Genomic DNA, 22,693 nt, shown 5'->3' with positions numbered 1-22,693 from the left:
CACAGTCTGTTCCCAGGTGGACGATGAAAAATCCACTGCGTGTTCAACAGGTCAAATCTGCAGCAAAATTTGTACCAGATGCAGATATTGTGGAAAGTCTGCATAGAGTCCGCCGCCGGGGAACAGTCCGGGATTGGTGTGGATTTTCTGCAGTGTCAAAATGCGCAGCGCTGGTGCAGATGTGGGTGCGGATCCACAACGTGTGAACAAACCAGTACAGGGACTCCGCTTTAGGTTAATATGGAGTGGTTACTGAACGATTCTACACCAAGGAGCCGTGCCCAATGTGCGCCATTAAGGCCGAGGTCACAAGACGGATTTTACCTGTGGATTGGAACTAGTAGAATCTGCAGCAGATCGCCCTCATTTTCCTGCAATGCGGATGTCAAGATTTGCAGTTTGTCAGTTCATCTTGCACATTTTCGCCCCTATACGGACTGAAGTTTGCAGTGGAGAACTCCGCCACGTGCGGACCTACACGAAAAGGGCGATGAGATCTGGTACTCTGTGGGAACGGTGCCCTTTAAATGCAGCGGGTCTGAATACTCATGTAAGGCTTCATTCATCAAATCGGTCAGTAAGAGTCTAACAACCGGTTGGAGATCAGAAAGGGAAGCGGAGTACTGATGGCCGGGGGCAACAAGGGGGGTCTTACTGACAGCTTTGATAGATGAGGATCAGGGTTTTTAGGAAAGACTTGCAGTTTAAGCCAGAGCCAGAAGTTGATCCGGCATGAAGTCCAAGTCCTTTATTTATACATTTCCCCTTCCTCTTAAATCCACTCTTTGGTTTGGCCCAAATGCTGTGCGAGAAGTCAAAGGGGAAGGGGGGGACTGGCATTAATACGCTGTATTACAGACAACAGCGTCTCAGCCTAGTGGAAGTTACTTCCTTGCGACTCTCACATTTGGGTCTTGCCAATTTAGTTCTATTTAGCAGCTTTCGGAGACCATATGAAAGGTGCAGTAAGACTACATATACCGTGATTACCGAAGTTTGCCGATGCAGCTTAACCTTCTCCCCATTCTTGAGGTTCACTCAGGGACCCTTCACACGGCATAGACTATGCCACAACAGCCTTGCAGAATATTCTGCACCGATAGATCTGTGGATTTTGGTACAGAATTGAAAATGGCAGAATTCACGGCTGGCAGATTCCACCACAGTCCTGTGTGAACGGCCCTTAATGGAGTAAACAAGGTCGTCACACTAGGAATTAAGTAGAGCCAGAGTGATCCGCTCCCCCCACCCACTTAGAGCAGTAGAGTTGCAGTCAAAGTTATCCAACAATTGCAAGTTGGGTTTTTTGAAAACCTGTGAAAGTTTGTAAATTTTGAAAAATAAGCCCAATTTGCAATGGGGGGGGGGGGGGGTATTTTCATGGCAACTGTGAGCATACGTGACCATGTGATAGGGCATCATAGCACTGTGGGCAAAAATAAAGAGTTCTGACCCTGCTAATAACTAGGAGACAGTTGACCAATCCCCTGTGACAACTTAGATTAATGTGCACTTTTTCACCCCCGTGTGATGCCGTGGGGCCTGAAGAGCGGACGGACAGGCAACTGCTTTTTTGGCTTCCCTATCATAAAGTCCTAAGGAATAGTGAAGGATCACTCAGATTTACAATCATATCTTGTGACCTCGAGTCCCTCTGACCGACCTCTGCCATCCCAGAAGGTGGAGATCCTCATATAACTGAAGAGACGAGGGCGCCGCTGTTCTTGTGTAAAACGGTTTAATAAGTAAGAGCAAGGCATAGAAAACAGTGAGTGTAGAAACAGGTCGGTGACCGGACAATCCTAAGTTAACGGTACCCAAAGTACTTTAGAACCTAGTGCAGGTAATATTAGTGGTCTGTGCTCGTCACACCGGTTGGATTCTCACTGCTGCGTGCAAGAGGTTAGTGGCTGCATAATATTACTACATGCCGTACTTCTCAATCAGCTCATTGGCTTTGGACACGTAGGCGCTCATGGCATCCTCCTTAGACAAGCCTGCAAGACAAAAATATAGAGTGGTGTACATGGTCTGTATGCAAGTAACCAAGTATTAAAAAAAAGGTACTTTGCACTACAACCCTCAGCATGTCATGACAGCTGTAGCCTTTCTAACATCTGGAGATTTGCAACACAAGAGTAGCCATGTGCATGAAGCTGCAGGGCCTCTAGTAGCACGTGGAAAGCACTTGATATTCTTGCAACTTTTCAAAATTAGCTGCCGTGTGTACATAAGGCCCACCACCACTTCTGGCCATCATAGGATGTGTATCTTGTACTTCCCTCCTCTGTAAGCTGTATGTATGATTTTCAGGACAGTTAGGGGAAGCCTCTGCTGTGCTCTGTTCTATAGACTGTACACAGAACTCCAAGTTCTGCTCTCCACCTCTATAGCACACAGACATCCTGTAGGACAGTTTACAGCAAGACTGAGCAGTGAAGATATCATTTCAGTAGCTAAACTATTAACTTATTACCTCCAAGCTGTTTATAGCCAAGACGCCTCTCCCTCTACACATTAAGCGTGACCACTATTCCCCTCCCTGATGTCTGTCAGTCGACAGTAAGCTAGAAAGAAGCCCCTAGGGATTTTTAGCACAAAAATGGTCATTTTAGATCATTAGGGTTGCATTTACACTTCCATTAGGGCTGCCAGTTAGAATTCTATCTGTTGCATATTTTTTTGAGAAGCATTTATTTCCATTTTAAGTCGGTTTCTCTGCTCCAGAGGCAGAGCAGACATTATGAGCCGACAGCCCAACAGACATGTGAAGGCACACCAGCAGTTAGTGGTCTACAATACTGGCTAGAAGGACCAATGGTCTTGAAATTGTTACCATTTAAAGAGGGAGCCTGTCACCAGAATATGGCAGATTAGCAGACATCACATGGCTAATATACATGTCTACGTAAAAAAGAAACCCTGTATAAGGACTTAAACAAAACACACTTAAGCATTGGTGCCCTGCCCTGTATGCAAGACTACCTGCCTCCAGGTGTATGCAAGACTACCTGCCTCCAGGTGTATGCAAGACTACCTGCCTCCAGGTGTATGCAAGACTACCTGCCTCCAGGTGTATGCAAGACTACCTGCCTCCAGGTGGGCCACCAGGGCCTCAAATCAAATTGTCCTGCCTTGCTCAGGTCCCTTCCTTTGCTCGGTTGCCTCTTCTAGCCACCGACGTCAGTGCTTGTGATGCAGGACTTTCCCCAAGTTCCTTCTCCTGGAGAACCAGAAGCTGCAGTTTTTACACATATGTCCATTTTGTGTGTCATGTGACTGATTGGGCCCGCCAATTCTTCCATATTCTGGTGACAAAAGGCCTTTAAATTCGGTGCACTGGAGACCCTCTAGAACGGTCCAATTCCTAGTTCAGTGCAGCATGTTCGATACTGGAGAAGTCTATGAAGACTGCTTGCCAGTTCCCCTTCAGGGCGCTCCTGCTCCGTCGGCTGCTTACAGCTCCTTCCGGCAGTGGACGACGGCCCCGTGTACTGCTATATGCGGCCATCCTCAGCTGCCAGAAGAAGCTGGAAGAGCAGGAGGACTCAAGGGGAAACTGCAAGTACTCTGAGCACTTACTGCACAATGCAGCCCCTCGGGTCTCCTATACACAATTGTATCATTAAAGTTTGATAAATTATATAAACTACAGTTATTATTGTACAAGAAGTTTTTTAGTTCATATTTTACACTTTCTTCCAGGCATTTAATTTCCATCAGGGGAAAAAAGTGCCACAAAACACATTGGGGTGCATTACTGGTGTTGGGGCAGAAGGCCGTGCCTTTTGGTGCTCAAAAATTTAGACCAATTTATTATCGCTTTACACCAAAAAAGTACAGACGTCCTACCTCTCCACTTCCAAAAAGGTCTAGAAGAGGGGGTAGCTCGCTGTTGGCCAGAATTAGCTAACATTTACGACATGCGATTTTAGAGGGGCCTTTCACACAGGCCAAAATTAGGGTGTGTGGACATTTCTGCACCACATTACTCTATGGGGCTTGAGCTCCACACCTGTTAATCTGCAAGATACAATTCTGCAATGAAAAAGGCATTCTGCTGCAGAATTAAGGAGTTAAAAAAAAAAAAAAAAAAAAGCAATAGAATCCACGTTCATTGACACAATCCGTATCTGTGCTGCAGCGATTCCATCATGTGTGAAAAGTCCATAAAGAGTTGCAAAAACCCTCCCAAGCCCGCTCCTTATCTGGGTGGCGTACAGACTCTGCATCTCCAGCCATATTCAAAGATGCAACAAGGTGATTAATATGGTGCAAAATTTGATTGTTTTGTTGCATTTTAAGCTGGAAGAGCGGCCAGAAAAGTGTCAAGAATTTCCCCAATGATAGATTCCTCCCCTTCTAGATAGACTTCAAGAGGACCATTTAGCCCTTGTGTGACCAAGGCAGCCATCAATGAAAGTGGCACAAGATAGCATGTTTATCCAGCCACAGATGGGAGTGTAGCAGTGTGCGTCAATGAGATGACCCAACTTCTAACAATGCTTGCACCCCCACGATTAATATCTTATCGCCTACAGGAGTGTAAAAAGTAGCCCCCAGGACAAGACTTGGAATGGGGCCCATTCCACCATAACTGCCTTTAGTACCCAGCAGGTTTAGGATTATTTGGGTCCCTTTAGCTACTGCCATGTCCGCTACTCTGGTTGGTGCGCCCCTGCTCACATGTCCAGTGCTGAAACCCTCCAGATGCACAAGTGTAAACACTACTACAGCCCAACACTGGAGGAGGAGATACAAGTGCTTCTAATGAATGGAAGTAAGCACCACACCGAGAAAGCCTTCATTTATTGGATCAGATTTACTGTACTCGTCTTCCCTATAAGAAGCTTACCTTTCTTGGAATTCCACGCTTCCCATTTGGCTTTGCCCTTAAGATCCAGCATTCCAGGACACTCTGCAGAAGAAAATAAGAGGACTTTTTTGCAGTATACTTTGAAAAAGGTCTCAATCACATGTGGCAGCCATTGTCTTATGGGGGTTGTCACTCGGATTTCCAGACCCTGCAGATTGTGAGGGGGTATGGAAGTTTATTTAATAGTCCATGCTAGTCATGTAAAGTTTGGAACTGAGTTTAAGAGGGGCAGAGATGGAGTGGTTCCAAGCAGGGACAGACAAGTAGGAGGAGGGTCTATACAGCTACGCTGCTGTGAGGAGCAGGGATACTCCCTGGTGTGAAACTGCAGTGTGCAGAAATGGCCATATGGGTGCAAGCTCCTCAAGAGCACAGATACTGTGGGACAAAGCCTAGGTTTGCTTAGAACACCCCAGGGGACACTTATCCCCCCATCCTTTTTTCTCCAGTGACAGACATTGGTTCAATACTCCGTGGTTGCAAACTACTAGGCCCAGTACATGAGTAAAAGGTTATGGTGAACTGGATAATTGGACTGGTAATGCCTGGTGAGCGGGAGGAGCGACTGAACTACACATAATGGCCAGTAAAGGAATTAGTTTGTTTTTTCAGCCCAAGAATAGGACTTTATTATGGATTCTTCCAGTGTACTACATTACAAGTTCTTTTATGTCAGTCTGGAGAATATTGGAGCTTCTTGCAGCACCTTCGAGCCACCTTGGGCCTACTTGCACACTTCATCCTCCATTAAACTAGTCCGAACCAGAACCAGGCCAACAGGCCCTGCTGGGGTGGATCAGGAGACAATGGTGACCCTGCAGGAGGTGGGCCTAACATTTCTGGAAGTACCTCCCTTTTCTCAAAGAATATGCCACTCTCCTCCAGTTAGCAGGGGAGGCCCAAAATCTGTCCCTAGTACCACATCCTAACATATCTGCCTCCCTGCTAGTTAGTCCCAGGCTAGACAGACCAGTGGACCCTTGCTCTCCAATAGGTCATCATAGAGCGCCCCTTATATTACATGTCATTAGGTATATTAGGAAAGTCCCTTAAAAGCAATACAATAGTAGAAGTTGTTCCTACGGTAGAGAAGACCCCTGAATGGCTGCACAGGTTTCATGAACATTATGTTCACAGTCCATCCCAAACAGTAATTCTGGGTGATCTGCTAAAGTCAATTTTAAGGTTTAACCCTTTCCAATCCACTGTGACATCTCTCTACATTCTGATTGAAACTTGTACAGCTTCAATTTCACAAGACGTCCGACAGGGTATGCTTACTGTCTGTTGCCAGCCACTCCCCTGTCGGAGCCTCTCTGGCACACACACTGGCTTTAGCCAGCAGAAGACACCATTGTAAAATGGCAAACAGAAAGCCTTTTAGGAAACCCTGAATTAAATTGGATTGGAAAGGGTTAAATTAATTCTGCAAAGGGCGGAGAGTGTCTAAGAACAGGAGGTCAGTGCAATGTACAGTAGGTAAATGAATATAACCCTTGAACGTTAGATAAAGCCCTTAGTTACTGTGATAACCTCCAATAGCATATAGATAAGATACCTATATTGATGTCTCCCACGGTAGACTGCTTATACAGGCCATAGAGCTCCTTCAGTTCATCATCGGTCGGCTTGGTTTTCAATTTCTTTACATCCTCTGCCGCTTTGTCAAAGTCCGCCTGCAGAAACAGCAAATCAAGAAAGATGAGACAATGTAGCGGATAAGTGGTAAGAGGCCATTCTGCAGTGCTGCACTACATTTCCCTGCAGTGACACAGAAGGGTTAATATGCCAAGAGCTTTTCTATTCTAGGGCAGTACTGATACTCATGCTGAAGGTCTCAGAACCGACCCTCAATATTGCAACAGGTCTGTTATGCCATACTTCTGGGGCTTCCGTAACTTCTGAGGTCCATACTGGGCAAGTTCTCTGCATTTATTTCAGTGACTGAATACCGACAGCATAACAGCATAGACCCACTGAATACCGACAGCATAACAGCATGGACCCACTAAAGGAAATTGGTGTATTTAGACATGCGTTTTATAGACAAATGTGATTGTTCTCAGCAAGAGAAACGACGTAATCTTGTAGATATGATACCTTTTAATGACTAACAAAAATACATGTAATAGCAAGCTTCCCAACCAACGCAGGGTTCTTCTTCAGGCTTATGGATTGGATCTGAAGAGGCATGCATATTTATACACACTTATAACATACATACTTATGACAAGGCACAGATATGGATGGGATTGGTTTGCACTTAAAAGGAATTCTGCAAACCAGAAAACAAACTTTTTTTGTCTAGGCACTGATAGCGGAGTGAAAGTTTTATGGTCCCTAAATTACTGTTGGAGGGGGGGGGGGGGGGGGGAGGGGTCAACAGGCTTGACTTTCTACAAGATATACACAAACATTTTTAGCTAAGCACTGATAAGGGAGTGAAAGTTTATGGTCCCTGAATTACTGTTGATGGGGGTCTTATCTGTATAATAAATGTCTCACACTTCCCATTCACCCATAAATCCTGGGGAATAATTTAACCCCGTATTCAGCGTGTCAAAGGTTGTTATCAATTTATACTCCCAAATTCTTCTGTGGTTTTGTGACTTGAAACCACCCTTCAATATCAAAACTCTCATATCCTTCATGTCATGTCCATGGTTAGAGAAGTGCTCGGCCACAGGTAATTCCCTTCTTCTGTGTTCAATCGTGTGGCGATGAGATCTCATCCTGGCTTTCAGTTTCTGTCCTGTTTCTCCAACATAAAGACCCCCAACAGGACATTTACTGCACATGATCAGGTACACAACATTGGACGAGGAAGATGTGAATGTCCCCGGGATCTTATAGTCCTGCTGTGTGTTGGGGATCCGTATCCTGTCCGCAGTCAGTATATGTGAGCAGGTCTTACAGCTCCTTACATTACAGGGATAAGTTCCTTTCTGTGTGTCAGAGGGTAATGCACTCCTGATAACGTTCCTCAAGTTAGGTTGCCTGTAACACAGAAGCGGAGGGTCCGGGAATATGGTTTTCAGACGGTCATCCTTCTGCAGGGTATGGTGGAGTTTTCTTGCGGTTTTCCTTAGTACCTCTAGTTGCGGATTGTAGGTCACCACTAGAGGCACACGATTGTTTCTTTCCTTCTCCTTGTATTGGAGTAGTTGACTTCTGGGTATCCTGGTGGCTCTGGTGATTTGGTCATCAATTGAGGTGGGATGGTCGCCCTGATTTATAAATGTCCTTTTAAGATGGTACAAATGTTCCTCTGTCTGTTGGGCTGGAGCAGATCCGGTTGTATCTGATGGCCTGGCTGTAGACAATGGACTTTTTGATGTGTTTAGGATGGAAACTGTCCCATCTGAGGTATGTGGGCCGATCAATCGGTTTTCGGTACAGGGATGTCTGTATTGAGTTATTTGAAATCTTTATAGTGGTGTCCAAAAAGTTGATTTTGGTATACGAGTAGCTTAATGTCAGGTTTATGGTGAGGTGGAATGCATTGAATCTTTCATGGAATTTTATTAATTCTTGTTCGGTGTTGGTCCAGATGATCAGGATGTCATCAATGTAGCGGAAGTAGGCCAATGGTTTGCTGGGGCAAGAGGCCAGAAAGTCACTCTCCAGTTTTGCCATAAAAAGGTTGGCATATTGCGGTGCCATTTTACTGCCCATGGCAGTCCCTGTGAGTTGCAGGAATTTCTCTTTGCCAAAGGAGAAATAATTGTGTGTGAGAATGAATCTTGTGAGTTGTAGCACTGCATCAGAGGCCACCCCATTGGCCTCAAGGAGCGCCTGGCAGGCGGTTAGTCCATCCTCGTGTGGGATGTTGGAATACAAGGATTCCACATCCATAGTGGCCAGGATGGTGCCATTGGGGAGGGCACCTACAGTTGACAGTTTGTTCAGTAGGTCCGTGGTGTCTTGCAGGTAGCTGGTTGTGTTTCTCACCAGTGGTTTGAGGATGCCTTCCACCCATCCTGAGATTCCTTCAGTGAGGGTTCCCACACCTGAGATAATCGGTCTTCCTGGGTTGCCAGCTTTGTGTAGTTTTGGAAGCATGTAGAATGTCCCCACCTTGGGGTTCTCTGGCATCAAGTCCAGAAGTTTTGTGGAGCCCACAGACAGGCTTCTAATGACCCTTCTCAATTCCCTCATATGTCTGAGTCGGGTCTTGATTCAGTTTAGTGTAGTATCTGGTGTCCGTCAGCTGTCTGTTTGCTTCCTTTTTGTAGTCCGATGTGTTGTTACAGGCAACCTCCTAACTTGAGGAACTTTATAATCAGGAGTGCATTACCCTCTGACACACAAAAGGAACTTATCCCTGTAATGTAAGGAGCTGTAAGACCTGCTCACATGTACTGACTGAGGACAGGAAACGGATCCCCAACACACAGCAGGACTATAAGATCCCGGGGACATTCACATGTTCCTCGTCCAATGTTGTGTACCTGATCATGTGCAGTAAATGTCCTGTTGGGGGTCTTTATGTTGGAGAAACAGGACAGAAACTCAAAGCCAGGATGAGATCTCATCGCCACACGATTGAACACAGAAGAAGAGAATTACCTGTGGCCGAACACTTCTCTAACCATGGACATGACATAGGAGATATGAGAGTTTTGATATTGAAGGGTGGTTTCAAGTCACAAAACCACAAAAGAATTTGGGAGTATAAATTGATAACAACCTTTGACACGCTGAATACTGGGTTTGTGCAAATACCTGCTTGCTCAAGAATTTGCAACTTCTTTGTGCGCTGGCTCACCACTAAAAAAAAAAAAAAAGTGGTCTGCAGGGCTTGTAGCCACCCTGGACCATCAGATTTATGGATAATTTACACTTATAAGCTTGCACAAGTTACATTTGAACTGTAGACCAGGTCCGACTTGGCATACGTTTCTCCGAAGGGGTGGGAAATGCACAATATAACTGTTCCATTACGCTGCAGTTTTATTTCTACAGCGGGTGGAGGAGACGTCTCGGTTCTGTAAAATGCTGTGAATTTTTGGTAGACAGACAGTTTCACTGCAGAGAATGTGGACGACTTCCGCCATGTGTGAAGATCCCCTTATAGTCTATGAACCCGCATTATAGAGCCAGCCAAGAATTAACACAACAGCAAGTTAGATTTCAGATGTTGCCCAATTCTACACGATCACACATCTTTCACTCTCTGCCCATAAGGAAGCTGCAGGTTGTTCAGCGCACCATGGACAGCTCCTACCATACCACTGGAGAGTCACCGTTGCACACACTAGTAGTTAACACACCGTGTGATTCTAGAGATGCCCAAGAGGCCTCAGGGCCTTCTGCACGGGCTGCAAGTCATCTAGCGGGTTTCTGGATGATCATCCAGTATAAATGCATACCCCAACTGAACGGCCGAAGAGAAGTCATTCACTTGTAGTTGGCCGTTCAGTTTTTGCATACATCAAACTGAACGGTGGATCGGCGCATGAAAACAGTCACATTCCTGGAGCCATAACTTAATTTCTCAGTCAACATAGCTATAGAAGGGCTTGTCTTTTTGTAGGTCAATTTTTTTTTTTTTAGTGGCTTCATGGATTGGGAACATTGGATGACATTGTTGTTTTTTTTATCCCCACTCTTTCTAGAGGCAAGATTAACTAACTCTACAATCCTGACATGTTTATTTCTAACAGCATTTACTCCGCATTATAAATATGTAAAGATACATTCTGTAGACCAGCAAATTTTGTCAATAACAAACTTTTTTTTTTTTTAAAGGAAACCTATAAAAGAAAAGTTGCTGCTTTTAAAGACCCCTAACAATCTCTTGTCGGTGGTGCCCTATAAGGGGTTCCCTTTGTGGTGTACTTTTACTAGTACCATATGACATTTTGATCACTTTCTATTCCATTCTTGTAAAAGACATATGGCAAATGGCTAATTTTTCATGTTTTTGTATTTTTTTCCATGGCATGCATGGGTTAAACATTAACTTTTTTCCTCTGGGTTATTACAGAACTTGGCAATACCAGATTTGTGATTTTTTTTTGTACACCTAGTAAAGGGGTAAACATGGGGTTTTGAGGTTTTTAATGCATTAGCATTATCGATTACTTAAATATCACCATCTTTTATTATTCATATAATATAGTGCTATACTTCGGTATAGCAGTGTATTATAAAGCCTAGAGAAGCTTCACAGCATACTGTAGCTGGCAGACCCAGGGGCCATATTAAAGTCTGAGTCTCTTAGCTTCCATCGGAACCTCGAGATCACATCACAGGGTTCCGATGGGTAACAGAGAGCCCCTCTCTCTCCATCAGCCCTTTGTATGCCGCAGTTGCATTGACCGTGGCATGTAGAAGTTAAACAGCGGGGATTGGAGGTTTTTCTAGTCTGTTTGAGCAAGTATGATTCTCTGAAGTGCCAGGCTGTTCAACAGCTGAGCATCTTCCCCCCTTGGCATGGAACACCCATGCCAGGCTTATGATGCAGTGCCATAAAAAGGCAGTTGCACCAGAATAAAACCCCTTAAAGGCCACCTTAAAAAGGCATATGGGTGGTCGTTGAGTTCTGAATGACTGCCTGTTTACTGTAAATGGAGGCAGGCAGCAAGGATCCCCGGTCCGCTCCGCCTCAATTCACTCAATGCTCATTCGTTTGAGGGCACAGGAACGAATATCACTGATGACCTGATGGGCATCTGCGCCCCACAATTGTCCCATGTAAGAGGGCCATTAATCACCAACACTACAAGAGGTTCTTGCTTTGAACTATCAGAACAGCAGAGAGGGGCTCAGAGATAGCAGTAATACCTGAGCCCCAATACACAAGGAAGGGGGGGGGGGGGTCCCGGTGCCCATTTGTCATAAATGTCACATGGGGAGAAAGATACTGTTACATTTTGTATTGGACTCCAGAAGTTAAGTTACATCTGATTTGAAAGTTTGGTGCTTGTTCTCCCACCATCAGGGTTAGCCTGATGCCTGTAGGTTTATCAGCAGTACGTATGGCAAGGGCAGAGTACTTGAAAGACCCCTTATGCTGGCTGGCATCACTGCAGTAGAACACTTATAGGTCCTGCACTGGCCCGATGTTAAAGCAGCGCTCCTTAGTGCACATCATGTGTAAGGGGCTTCCCGTAGAGCAGTGTTCCCCAACTCCAGTCCTCAGGGACCACCAACAGGTCATGTTTTCAGGATTTCCTCAGTGTTGCCCATGTGATGTAATTATTATCAGCGCCTCACACATTGCCACAGGTGTTTTTACGATAGGATATACTGAAAACATGACCTGTTGGTGGTCCCTGAGGACTGGAGTTGGGGACCCCTGCCGTAGAGGGTTAACTGGTTACCATGGCAATTGGCAGAGATGCAACAAATTGTGACGATTCGGCCTGTGCGACAATTTGAACTGCACATACCCACAAGGTCACTCATTGATTGGCTGGTGCCTGTCCGATAAAGGAATCGTTTTTGTGCCACAAGGAGCAGCAATGGTGCGAGAGCCGGGTGCTGCAGCGTGGCCAAAGGGGCTGCTGGTGCCTGCAAGAAAGGAGCGAGCAGATGGGTGTGATAGCCTGCAGAGCTGCTGCAGGATGCCGGGACCACTTACTGCACTCCTGAGACTGAGCAGGTGACAGAGGGACCCATGGGGAGATGCAATGGAGGAGAGTGAAGGTGGATCCAGTGAAGAGAATACAGCCCTGCTGGATGGGCTAGCCGACAGTTGGGCATGATGGACAGTGGGCACAGTGACTATCAGGTGCAACAGTTTGCAGGGCACCCAGAGACTACATGGAGCTGCTGGAGAACTAGGATTCTATGCAGACATAACCGCTGTATTCTAATAGACTCGTACAACAAGGCTGGGCCATATTTTCGGGAGGCTCTGCACATTACTGTGGTCCCCAACTTGAACTTGTTCTTTATCATCAGGAACAATGGGTCAATTGTATCATTTTTATCGCAAGTTCTCACCCAGTCATGAGACACTTCCAAGAGCCGGACAATGTGGCTACAGTGCGTTACTGGGATTGTGGAAACCGAATATATTAATGAAGCCTTTCACGTCCCCCCGGTAGGGCAGCGGCTGGAATGTCCCTCACACCACATCCTGCGCGGCACTTGTTCTACAGGCGTTTTATAGCCACATCATAAATGACATATTGCACTGTAGATATAGAATATGAGAGGGGTTGTTGGAAGCCAGTGCAGCCATAGAGGTCATTACCATAGGGGCTGTCACATGGGTCGGATCTGCCGCAGATTTTACCCTCTCTTGAAATCTGCAAAGTCTACGGTTTTTAGAATGAACTTTCTGCTGTGGAAGACTTGCAGAAGTTCTGCCATATGTGAAGACATATAGGCTCCTCCACACTGCTGATCATGATATTGTCACAAGAAAAATCACGTGGGGGTTGGGAGGACATTAAGAAAAGTAAAATAAAAAGATAGATGCCTGAGAGTCAGTGATGTTTGGTGCAAAAAACACCGCTTCTGCCAAAAAAAAAAAAAAAGCGAAGCATTGGATTCTACTGGGTTTTCAGATGATTGATTTTTGGCCATGTAAGAAAAAAAAAAAAAAACGCACTGCATGAAGACACAGGTCTTGCTCCATCTTTTGCTGAAATATGCAGAAAGCTCCCATAGACTTCTACTGAAAATGCAAAAATGCTGAGAAAAGAGCACCGCTCGCCCCAATTAAGCATTAATTGACATTCTAGCATCTTATAGCGATCGCTGTTTGCCATCGCCTATCGCTATCGCTAAAGACAAAGTGTTCTTCGTATTCTTCATACACAGAATACAAGTACCACGTAGCGCAGTGACAATTTTGTCTAACAATACTGTGTTATATATCACGCAGGTGACCCGCATGGATTCCACAATTCAATTTTGCCCGTGAACATGAAGCCTTAGGGGAGGGGGGGGGGGGGGGGGGGGGGTGTTTATAAAAAAAAAAAAAAAAAAAAAAAAAGAAAAAAAAATTATATATCTCTCTGAAATCATTAGAGTTACCCATCAACCCCCTCTCAGCCTGATGTACAAGTATATCACAGAGGTGCAGGGTGGATATGAAGCTCCTAGGTTGTGATCACAGGGTATCGATGGTTGCCATGATAGCAATGGGCCTAGTGAAGGCCATTTAACACTAATCCCATTACAGCTATGGCCAGGCATACTAGGTGAACATCAATACTACAATATACTGCAGCACTGAAATATTGCAGTAGGTTTTGGAAGCAAAACAAGGTGCAGGAGGAAGAAAAGTTACAAGATTTTTGCACTAATGGGAGTTGTGCAAAAACTTGTGACTTTTCTATGCCAGTATTCTGGCTTAAGTTAGTAAGTGTCCCCCACACCCAGCTTTATGTTGGTGCGACACAGATGGCATCCCTTGGGCCTTTTTGCATGCAGGAAAAAAAATAAATAAAAAAATTATATAGGTATATATTTCCTGATGTCATCAGCAGTGTTATTTGAGACCATAAAAGACTCTGCACCATTGTAGTGTAAGCCAGAGCTCAAGGCACCATCTTACGTTACTGGATGTTTTACTACAGAGTAGGCTGGCTCCACACTTAAAGAAAATCTGTACTTTTTGCCCAAAGCATAGGGACCTTTGTGGGATGATACACATGATTGGATACAAGGCTTGAAGGATACAATATATTTATAAGAAACAGACCTAATAAAAGGGGGGGGGGGTGTTGTGTTGTATGTTAGGAGAACATTCATCTCCACAGAGATTCAAGCTTCAGAGCCGGGAGTTCTGTAGAAACTGTTTGGGTAAGAATACAAGGAGAGAACAACAGAAAGGACACCATTGTAGGCATTTACTATAGGCCACCTGGACAAGCAGAAGATATGGAGGAACTCTGTCTACATCAGATGGCCAAGAGCTCAAAGAAGCCCAACATAGTGATTAGAGATTTTACCCATCCAGACATTTGTTGGGAATTTCTCAGGTAAAAGTAATGGATCCAACAGATTCTTATCCGCTCTTGGTGACAACTTTATCTTCCAGAAGGTAGAAGAGAAAACAAGGGGATCTGCTATCCTGGACCTAATTCTTACCAACAGGGAGGGAAGGGTTGAGGAAGTAAGGGTGGCTGGGACCTTAGGAGGCAGTGATCATGATATCCTTGGATGTTGGATAACAAGGGGAGGAAGACCTAAGAAGACTCAGACCTCAAGGTTGGATTTCAGAAAGGCAGATTTCAATGAACTCAGAAAGAGGAGAGGAAGAATCCAATGGCTGGATGTTCTTAAGGACAGAAATGTCCAAGAAGGTTGGGAAATATTGTGAAGTGAGATTCTCAAAGCACAATAGTTACCAATCCCTAAAAGAAGGAAGAATGGGAAGCATTTAAAGAGACCCGGATGGATGAAAACAGAACTTGTACACATGTTAAAGAGGAAAAATATGTTTATCAAATGGAAAGAGGGGGGGGGGGGGATATCTAAAGAAGAATATAATGGGGTCTGCAGAAACTGTAGGGCAAGTGTCAGAAAAGCTAAAGCTAATGATGAATTGAGGCTTGTAACAGAGTCCAAAGGCAATAAAAAAGGATTTTGGGAGTCAAAAGCAAAAGAAAAGTCAAAAGATGCTATTGGATGCTTACAAGATGAAAATAATTAATTGGTTGGGAATGATGTTAAGGCCGAACTTTTAAATGCATATTTTGTATTGGTTTTCTCTCAGAAAGTAGAGGTAACATCAGCTGATCTTCCCTGTGCTATTGGGGGAATAAAAGAATGCAGGCTATCTGTAAGCAGAGAGATGAGGGAACATTTAGCTAACTTAAATGAATCCAAGTCTCGAGGTCCAGATGAATTACATCATAGGATACTAAAGGAAGCAGCAGAGGTAATTGCTGAAACCACTCGCCATAATCTTTGAAAATTCCTAGAGAACAGAAGTCCCAGAAGATTGGAAAAGGGTAAATGTCCCCATCTTCAGGAAAAAAAAAAAAAAGGGAAGAAGGTGGATCCAGGAAACTACAGGCCTGTGAGCCTGACTTCTATACCAGGAAAGATCTTTGAACAAATTATGCATGCAAGTACTTGGATGAAAATGGAGTAATTAATCAGAGCCAGCATTGGTTTGTAACAAACAAGTCATGCCAGACTAATCTAATTTCCTTCTATGACAGAATCGCCAGCTGGGTTGATCAGGACAATACGGTGGATATAGTATATCTTGACTTTAGTAAAGCATTTCACAAAGTATCTCATACCATACTTCTTGGAAGAAAAAAAAAAAGACCAAATATGGGATTGACAAGGCAACTGTTAGGTGGATTCACAACTGGCCGAGTGATCGTACTCAAAGAGTGGTCATAAATGGCTGCACATCCAAGTGGAAGAATGTATCAAGTGGGGACCACAAGGCTCTGTCCTAGGCCCAGTGTTGGTCAACATTGTTATAAATGACCTGGAGGAGGGAATTGATGGGAAACTGATCAAGTTTGCTGACAACACAAAGCTAGGAGGGAGAGCTAACATTGGGGAAGAGTGCATTCAAGAAGATTTAGAAAAGCTTGCACAGTGGGCGGCGACTAACAGAATGGTATTTAACAAGGAGAAATGCAAAGTCCTACATCTGGGCAAGAAAAATGAAGAAAGCACAGAGAATGGGAGGAATTGGGCTAAGCAGCAGCACATGTGAAAGACTGGGGTATACTAATAGATCACAGACTGAACATGAGTCAACAATGTGATGCAGTAGACAAAAAGGAAAACAATTCTGGGATGTATTGAGAAGCATAGAGTCTAGATCACATGAGGTCATCATCCCCCTCTACTCTTCCTTAGTCAGACCTCATCTGGAATACTGGGTCCAGTTCTGGGCACCCCACTTTAAAATAGACATAGACAAACAGGAGCAAGTTCACAGAAGAGTTACCAAGATGGTGAGCAGTCTGCAAATCATGTCCTATGAGGAATTGTTAAAGGATCTGGGAATGTTTAGCTTGCAGAAGAGAAGGCTTAGAGGAGACTTAATGGCTGTCTACAAATATCTGAAGGGCTGTCACAGCGGAGAGGGATCAGCCCTATTCTCATCTGCACAAGGAAAGACTAGAAGCAATGGGATGAAACACAAATTAGGAAAAAGAAAAAGCTTTGACAATGAGGGTGATCAATAGGTGGAACAGGTTGCCACGGGAGGTGGGGAGTTCTCCAATGGAAGTGTTCAAACAAAGGCTGGACAGACATCTGTCTGGGATGATTTAGTAAATCCTGCATTGAGCAGGGGGGCGGACCCGATGACCCTGGAGGTCCCTTCCAACTCTACCATTCTAGGATTCTGAGATTTTCCTTTAGGCCTCATGTCTACAGCTGTTTCATTAAAATGCTTCCGGTCTCCCCTCAGCGTTTTACTGCGGTTTGTAAATACTGGGTCTGTCGGCAGAGTGCGCATGCCTGCATATCACACGGATATGCGCAGTGTGACTTTAAAATTCCCCGCTCTGTTTCATAGCTGTGGTTGCGTGTGAAAATGCCGCCTATACGCAATGTATTGCATATGGACAGTGTTGTATACGCTGCCTATACAAACGTATAGGGCTCATGTAGAGAAAGAGCATGCTGCGATCTATTTCTCATACGTGCCTACATATATATGTGCATGGATCAGAAGTCCATTGACCTTTATTGGCTATCCACCGTGTAAGACACATGCAATATGCTGTGAAAAACCACCCGTGGACATGGACCCTTAGACAGCAGCTTTCAGAAGTGTGTGGTGCTCCCTGTATAAAGCACATGCGCAAAGAACGCCATCTGGGGTTTTGTCTGGATCGCCAACTGCGCTATTCTGTGTGGCCAAAAAGCCGGAATCCAGCTAAAATGGAGACCAAAGTCTATAGCTTTGGTCGCAGTTTTGCTAGTGGTGCTCCGGCCCTTTGAAGAAGATCGTCTCACAGGTTTTTGCTACTCACTAGAAAAGAGAGAGAAGACCAACTGAGCCAACTCTATCCAGCTGTAGTCAGGTCTGGGGATAGACCGCCACCTGAGACCTTACTGCCAAGTCATTGGAAGTCTCTAGAGCCGGGGACAAGTAATGGGACTGGTATGGGGTGGGAGAGGTAGCTGGCCGATACCACATCGCCATGTCCATAGGCATCATCTGAACAAGAGGCAGCGTTCGGGAACAGCAGGTCTCTGGGAAAGCTTTAGTAGATTGGAGGACTTTAGTGGAACGAGACTGATGGAACAGAAGCTCACATGCAGATATTGACCACCAGTGTAGCTGAAGTGCAGGAGTCCGCATCTCCAGTCAGAAGGATTCTGGTTAACCGTGTGTTGGGTCCCAAAGGAAAAGTTATTCTTCTTGAGCAGTCATAGAACCAGAGTATCTGCACACCGCAACTTACGACATGAGGATGAATGCTGGAGATCTTTGGCCCACCCGCCTCCATTCACAGTAAACAGGCAGTCGTTCATAGATGAGCGACTGCCTGTTTAGACGGACCAATCGTCGTCTGATTTTTATACCCACACAATTTGTTAACTCATCGTTCAGCTTATCACTCATCATCCTGTCGCTGGCTGCGTTTACACTGAATGGATTGTGCAAAAGTAAATGATAACCAGTCAGAAACTAAACAATTGTTCCATGTAAAGGGGTCCTCCTGCCGCGGGTGGTGGTGCGCATGGCAATGATTGGTGGGGGAGTGGCGCAAGTTTCTTTTGTCACTTCATGGTGCCGCTACTTAAATGTTACATATAATTAGCTGTAAGTTTGCACAAAGTAACAATCTCAATACTCTGTGGGAACTCCACGGCACGCGGGCTCAAGGTGCCATTGGCGCGGGGCACACCTCAGTCACGTCGAATACTATCAATTCTACCCACCATCTTTGTAATACTCCGTATTCATCGTAGTACTCCACATTCCCAAAGGTCTGTGGCATGACTAACCTCACGGCCTAATGCGCCGTAGGTGCCAGAGTAGATCACTCATCCTGAGGAGCTCCACGTCACCACAAGCACCAGAGGTGCGAATCCGTACCTCCATCACAGCATTACTGCCTCAACCCCCGTCTGCCCATAGCATGCGATTCCCCGTCACATCACGCAGAGTACACCTCATAACTACAGTCCCCGACCCACGTGGAGATACTCCTCAGCCATCACCATACACCAACGATCATTAGACCAGTCTTATGCAATTCCTGCAGCTTTCGCTGTTTTTGGGTCTACGAATCGCCTGCGGTAAGAGACTTCCTCTCCTTCTGCGCAGTCTGTGTTTTCCCATGTATCATCAGAGGGGGGGGGGGGGGGGGGGGGGGGGGGGGGGGGGGTCTCTCGTTGGCATCACTTCGGCACAGTTTCCCCGGCATATGGGCAGTGCGCATGCAGCCTTTTAATAAAATGGTGTCCGCCACATCATCGGCTGCTCTGTGCGTTCCCCACACACTCTTGGTCTGCAGCTCCGAAACTTTATATACCCCAGTAGGGCACCAAAATCTCCTGTGCTTCGGAGGGGGCCTAGCCCACACTGCTCTTCTACCTCGGGCCATATCTTCCCGTGTCTGCACTGACATCATAGGCAGGGGGTGGGTAGAACTTTTTACACTGCCCCCCAGAGTCTTCAGTAGAACGGTGCCCATAACATGACGCTGGCCGCCTCCCCTCTGCATTGTTCTTCTGACTCTCCCCACTTCTCTTCTCAGCCAAGGACCGGACCAGAGGGGGGCAAAACCTAAACTCATGGCTGTTGGCCACGCTGAGACATAAACTGCATGCCAAATCTGTTAGGCCAAATGCACACGGCCGGATTTGCATTGTGGAATCTAGAACAGGCATCTGCAACAAATACCCGCTATAAGCATGAGATGTAGAAGCGGGTTTTCATGCCCACAAGCGGAAATCAGTTGCAACATCACACCATGCTCTATTTTGAGCTGGATTCCATGCGGATGCCTTCTATTGAAGTCAACTGAAGCGGTCCGACTTACAGCCTCTCTGTAATCATTGCAGAAAGGCCATGGGATCCTTGTCATCGTCTAGCACAGGGGTCCCCAACTCCAGTCCTCAGGGGCCCCCAACAGGTCATGTTTTCAGGATATTCTATGGTAAGAACACCTGTGATGTCTGAGGACCGACAATTACATCACCTGTTGGTGGTCCCTGAGGACTGGAGTTGGGGGACCCCTGCTCTAGTGGGTCCGGCACATCCGCAGCACTGATGGAAAGAATCTGGACAGGTACGCAGGACCCCTGCCCGGGCACAGGCTTAGATTCCGCTGTAGGATCCCACAGAGGAACCCGACCTGGCCGTGTGCAGTCAGCCTTAGCCCGCTCTTACACAAGTGTTTGTAAAAATGCTGTTTTAGATTAGGTTTTTTTTAAACCCCATCATTGCAATGCGTGATCTGGTGCAACAAAAGGGGGTGGGCGCACGAAAATAGAACACAGTATTCGCTTTAGCGCACATTAGAAATGCTTCTTTGAGAAGCCCCATTGAAGCCCATAGAGCCTCAGCACAGTTTTCAGCTGGCATTTGAAACTCCCGCTAGACACTGTATAAAGCCACAACACACCTGAGAGGCCTAAGGTGAGGTGTGGGGCACCCCCTTACACATACCCTACTGTACAGCAGGAAGTAATGGCTTTTTGCTACGGCCGGTATACAAACTTTGATGCGTTCACACGGCGCTAAGTCGCTGTGGATTTTGGTGCAGATCTGCAGCAACGTTTGAGCACAGCCTTCCTGCAGCTGGACACACCAGCACTACAACAACCGACACGGAATACGAGAGCCGAAGACGTCCCATCAGGGCACCGTAGAGCCAGATGGAAATCCGTAGCCAAATTCACAAGCAAATCAACCTCCACATCACATCCCACAGTAGGGAAAACAATAGGGACAGCATAAGGTGCAAAGTAGGTGGCTTATTCTCCATGAACACGAGGCACATCGTTCCCGCACATGGGCAGTAGTGAGACGCTGATGGACGTTGTAGTCAGATGTAAGTGAAGGACATAATGTGGATGACAGATAGAAGCCTGGCACACGTAGTGTTAACCTGTACAGGTACTATATGTGAGGATGGATCACACCTGATTGGTGGTGGGTATATAGTATATACTACTGTCTGGTTAAATGGATTGTTGTAAGCTTGACAAAGACCTCTTTAGGTCGCAGCATCGCGGTCATGGCGGAATAAATAAGAATTACTTTGCACCTTCTATGCGGTCGTTATTCTTCACCCTACTGTGGACTTTATACTCGAGTCCTAGACTCCGACTCGAGCGCCGTGCCAGATGGACTTTGGATGATTTTTGCTACCTTTGTGCTAATTGAGTGCTGCTGGCCACATTTCATTGAAGATGATATTCCACATCCCATCGCGACCGGACGGACCGAAGCGCCAGACAGCCGCACAGCACTCCGCAAACTAAAAAAAGGGACACTCCGACCAGAAACACGTAGCCAAAATAACCCCAGCTGTAGTCCGTCACCCGGTGATAGAGACCAGGTGGCTTAGTGGCCTTCAAATACCCTTAAAGGGGTCCTCCAGGATATTTACTATTGATGACCCACCTTCAGGGTAGGTAACAATAGCTGATCAACAGGGGTCCGCCGCTCAGACCCCACCAATCAGCTGTTCCCTGAACCAGAAGCAGCAGGGCCAGTAGTTTAGCAGCCGCAATACAACCCAATTTCCAGGCAAGCTGATGTAGCAGAGCTGAATTTGTCATTTAAGTCTCAGGATGAGTAAGACAATGCAGGTCTAATAATATATAATAGAGCCGCCCCTGGGGTGCAGCAGGCGATAACACTCATACCTGGGGAGACATGATGGTGGATGCAGAACTCAGCAGCAGCAACTCCTCCAATAATCTGCAGCTCAGCTGCCTGCCTTTTATATGGGTCAGCGCTCCTCCAGGCTGCAGCGCCCCTGATTGGTTACCCAGGTCTTGTGCAATGACATCACCCATTGAAGCTGACTACAAAAGCTGGCATGGAGGGAGGCTGCAGGTGTAACCCTTTCACTGCCAGTGCTGGCTTGCAGCATCAGGCTGATCGGGGTGAGAGCAGCGCAGATGGCAGATACTCGCTGCAGATAATAAGGGTCATTCACAGTTGGGAGTTTCACGCACGCACCGTCCGGTTACGATTATGGACAGAACTCGCATATGAAAAGAATGCATTATTTCAATGTGTTTATTCGCATGAGCGATTTTTTTTTGTTTTGTTTTCTTGGACCGATTGTCTTATTTTTCGGCAAGTCTTGTTTAAGAATCACCCATTAGTTCCTATGGGAGCAAGAAATAACCTCGCACGTATTCCTATTTGCAAAATTGGCAAAAGATACGATTTATGCACACGTGAAAATCACAAGTACAAAGTTGTGATGGCATCGTATCCGTGCCGAAAATTGTAGGTTTGCACGTGCGATATCAGTCCGATATTCTTGCAGTCACCTGTGTGAAGCTCCCTAATAACTAACCGCCTTGTGTGAATGGACCGTGTGCAGGCGCTGACAGCCCCGCTCACTGGACCCTGCGGTTGGTGTCACATGGCCATAAGTGCATTCGCACTGCGCATTTGTGCAATGGGCATTTCATTTTTGCGCACTCCTGTGTGTCTTTCAGTGTCTGAGATCTCAGGCCTTACGGCTTATACGTCCATGTAGCACAGGCCTTAGGGCTTATACGTCCGTGTAGCACAGGCCTTAGGGCTTATACGTCCGTGTAGCACAGGCCTTAGGGCTTATAAGTCCGTGTAGCACAGGCCTTAGGGCTTATACGTCCGTGTAGCACAGGCCTTAGGGCTTATAAGTCCGTGTAACACAGGCCTTCAGGCTTATACGTCCGTGTAACACA

The 22,693-nt window shown here is 46.0% G+C and overlaps 2 protein-coding genes across 2 annotated transcripts in view; one reads left to right on the top strand and one right to left on the bottom strand.

The window, feature by feature from the left end:
• The window catches only part of OLAH (oleoyl-ACP hydrolase), a 39,119-nt gene extending 28,322 nt beyond the window's left edge, over positions 1-10,797 (top strand). Inside the window, exon 9 of the mRNA XM_066585608.1 lies at positions 10,628-10,797. Within this exon, the coding sequence (XP_066441705.1) occupies positions 10,628-10,638 (11 nt within the window). The 3' untranslated portion in view covers positions 10,639-10,797. The remainder of the gene's footprint in view (positions 1-10,627) is intronic.
• ACBD7 (acyl-CoA binding domain containing 7) lies at positions 1,722-21,773 on the bottom strand. Its single transcript, XM_066585609.1, has 4 exons — positions 21,653-21,773; positions 6,435-6,552; positions 4,856-4,918; positions 1,722-1,997 (listed from the first exon to the last, which is right to left on the bottom strand). Exons 1-4 carry the CDS (start codon positions 21,662-21,664, stop codon positions 1,924-1,926), a joined length of 267 nt encoding a protein of 88 aa, XP_066441706.1. The 5' UTR covers positions 21,665-21,773; the 3' UTR covers positions 1,722-1,923.
• Between the last annotated feature and the right edge of the window lie 920 nt (positions 21,774-22,693).

Source organism: Eleutherodactylus coqui, chromosome 12, assembly GCF_035609145.1.
Source record: "Eleutherodactylus coqui strain aEleCoq1 chromosome 12, aEleCoq1.hap1, whole genome shotgun sequence".
Classification (NCBI taxonomy): domain Eukaryota; kingdom Metazoa; phylum Chordata; class Amphibia; order Anura; family Eleutherodactylidae; genus Eleutherodactylus; species Eleutherodactylus coqui.
The sequence above is the reverse complement of the archived record's forward strand: the minus strand, read 5'-3'. Positions and strand labels throughout refer to the sequence as shown.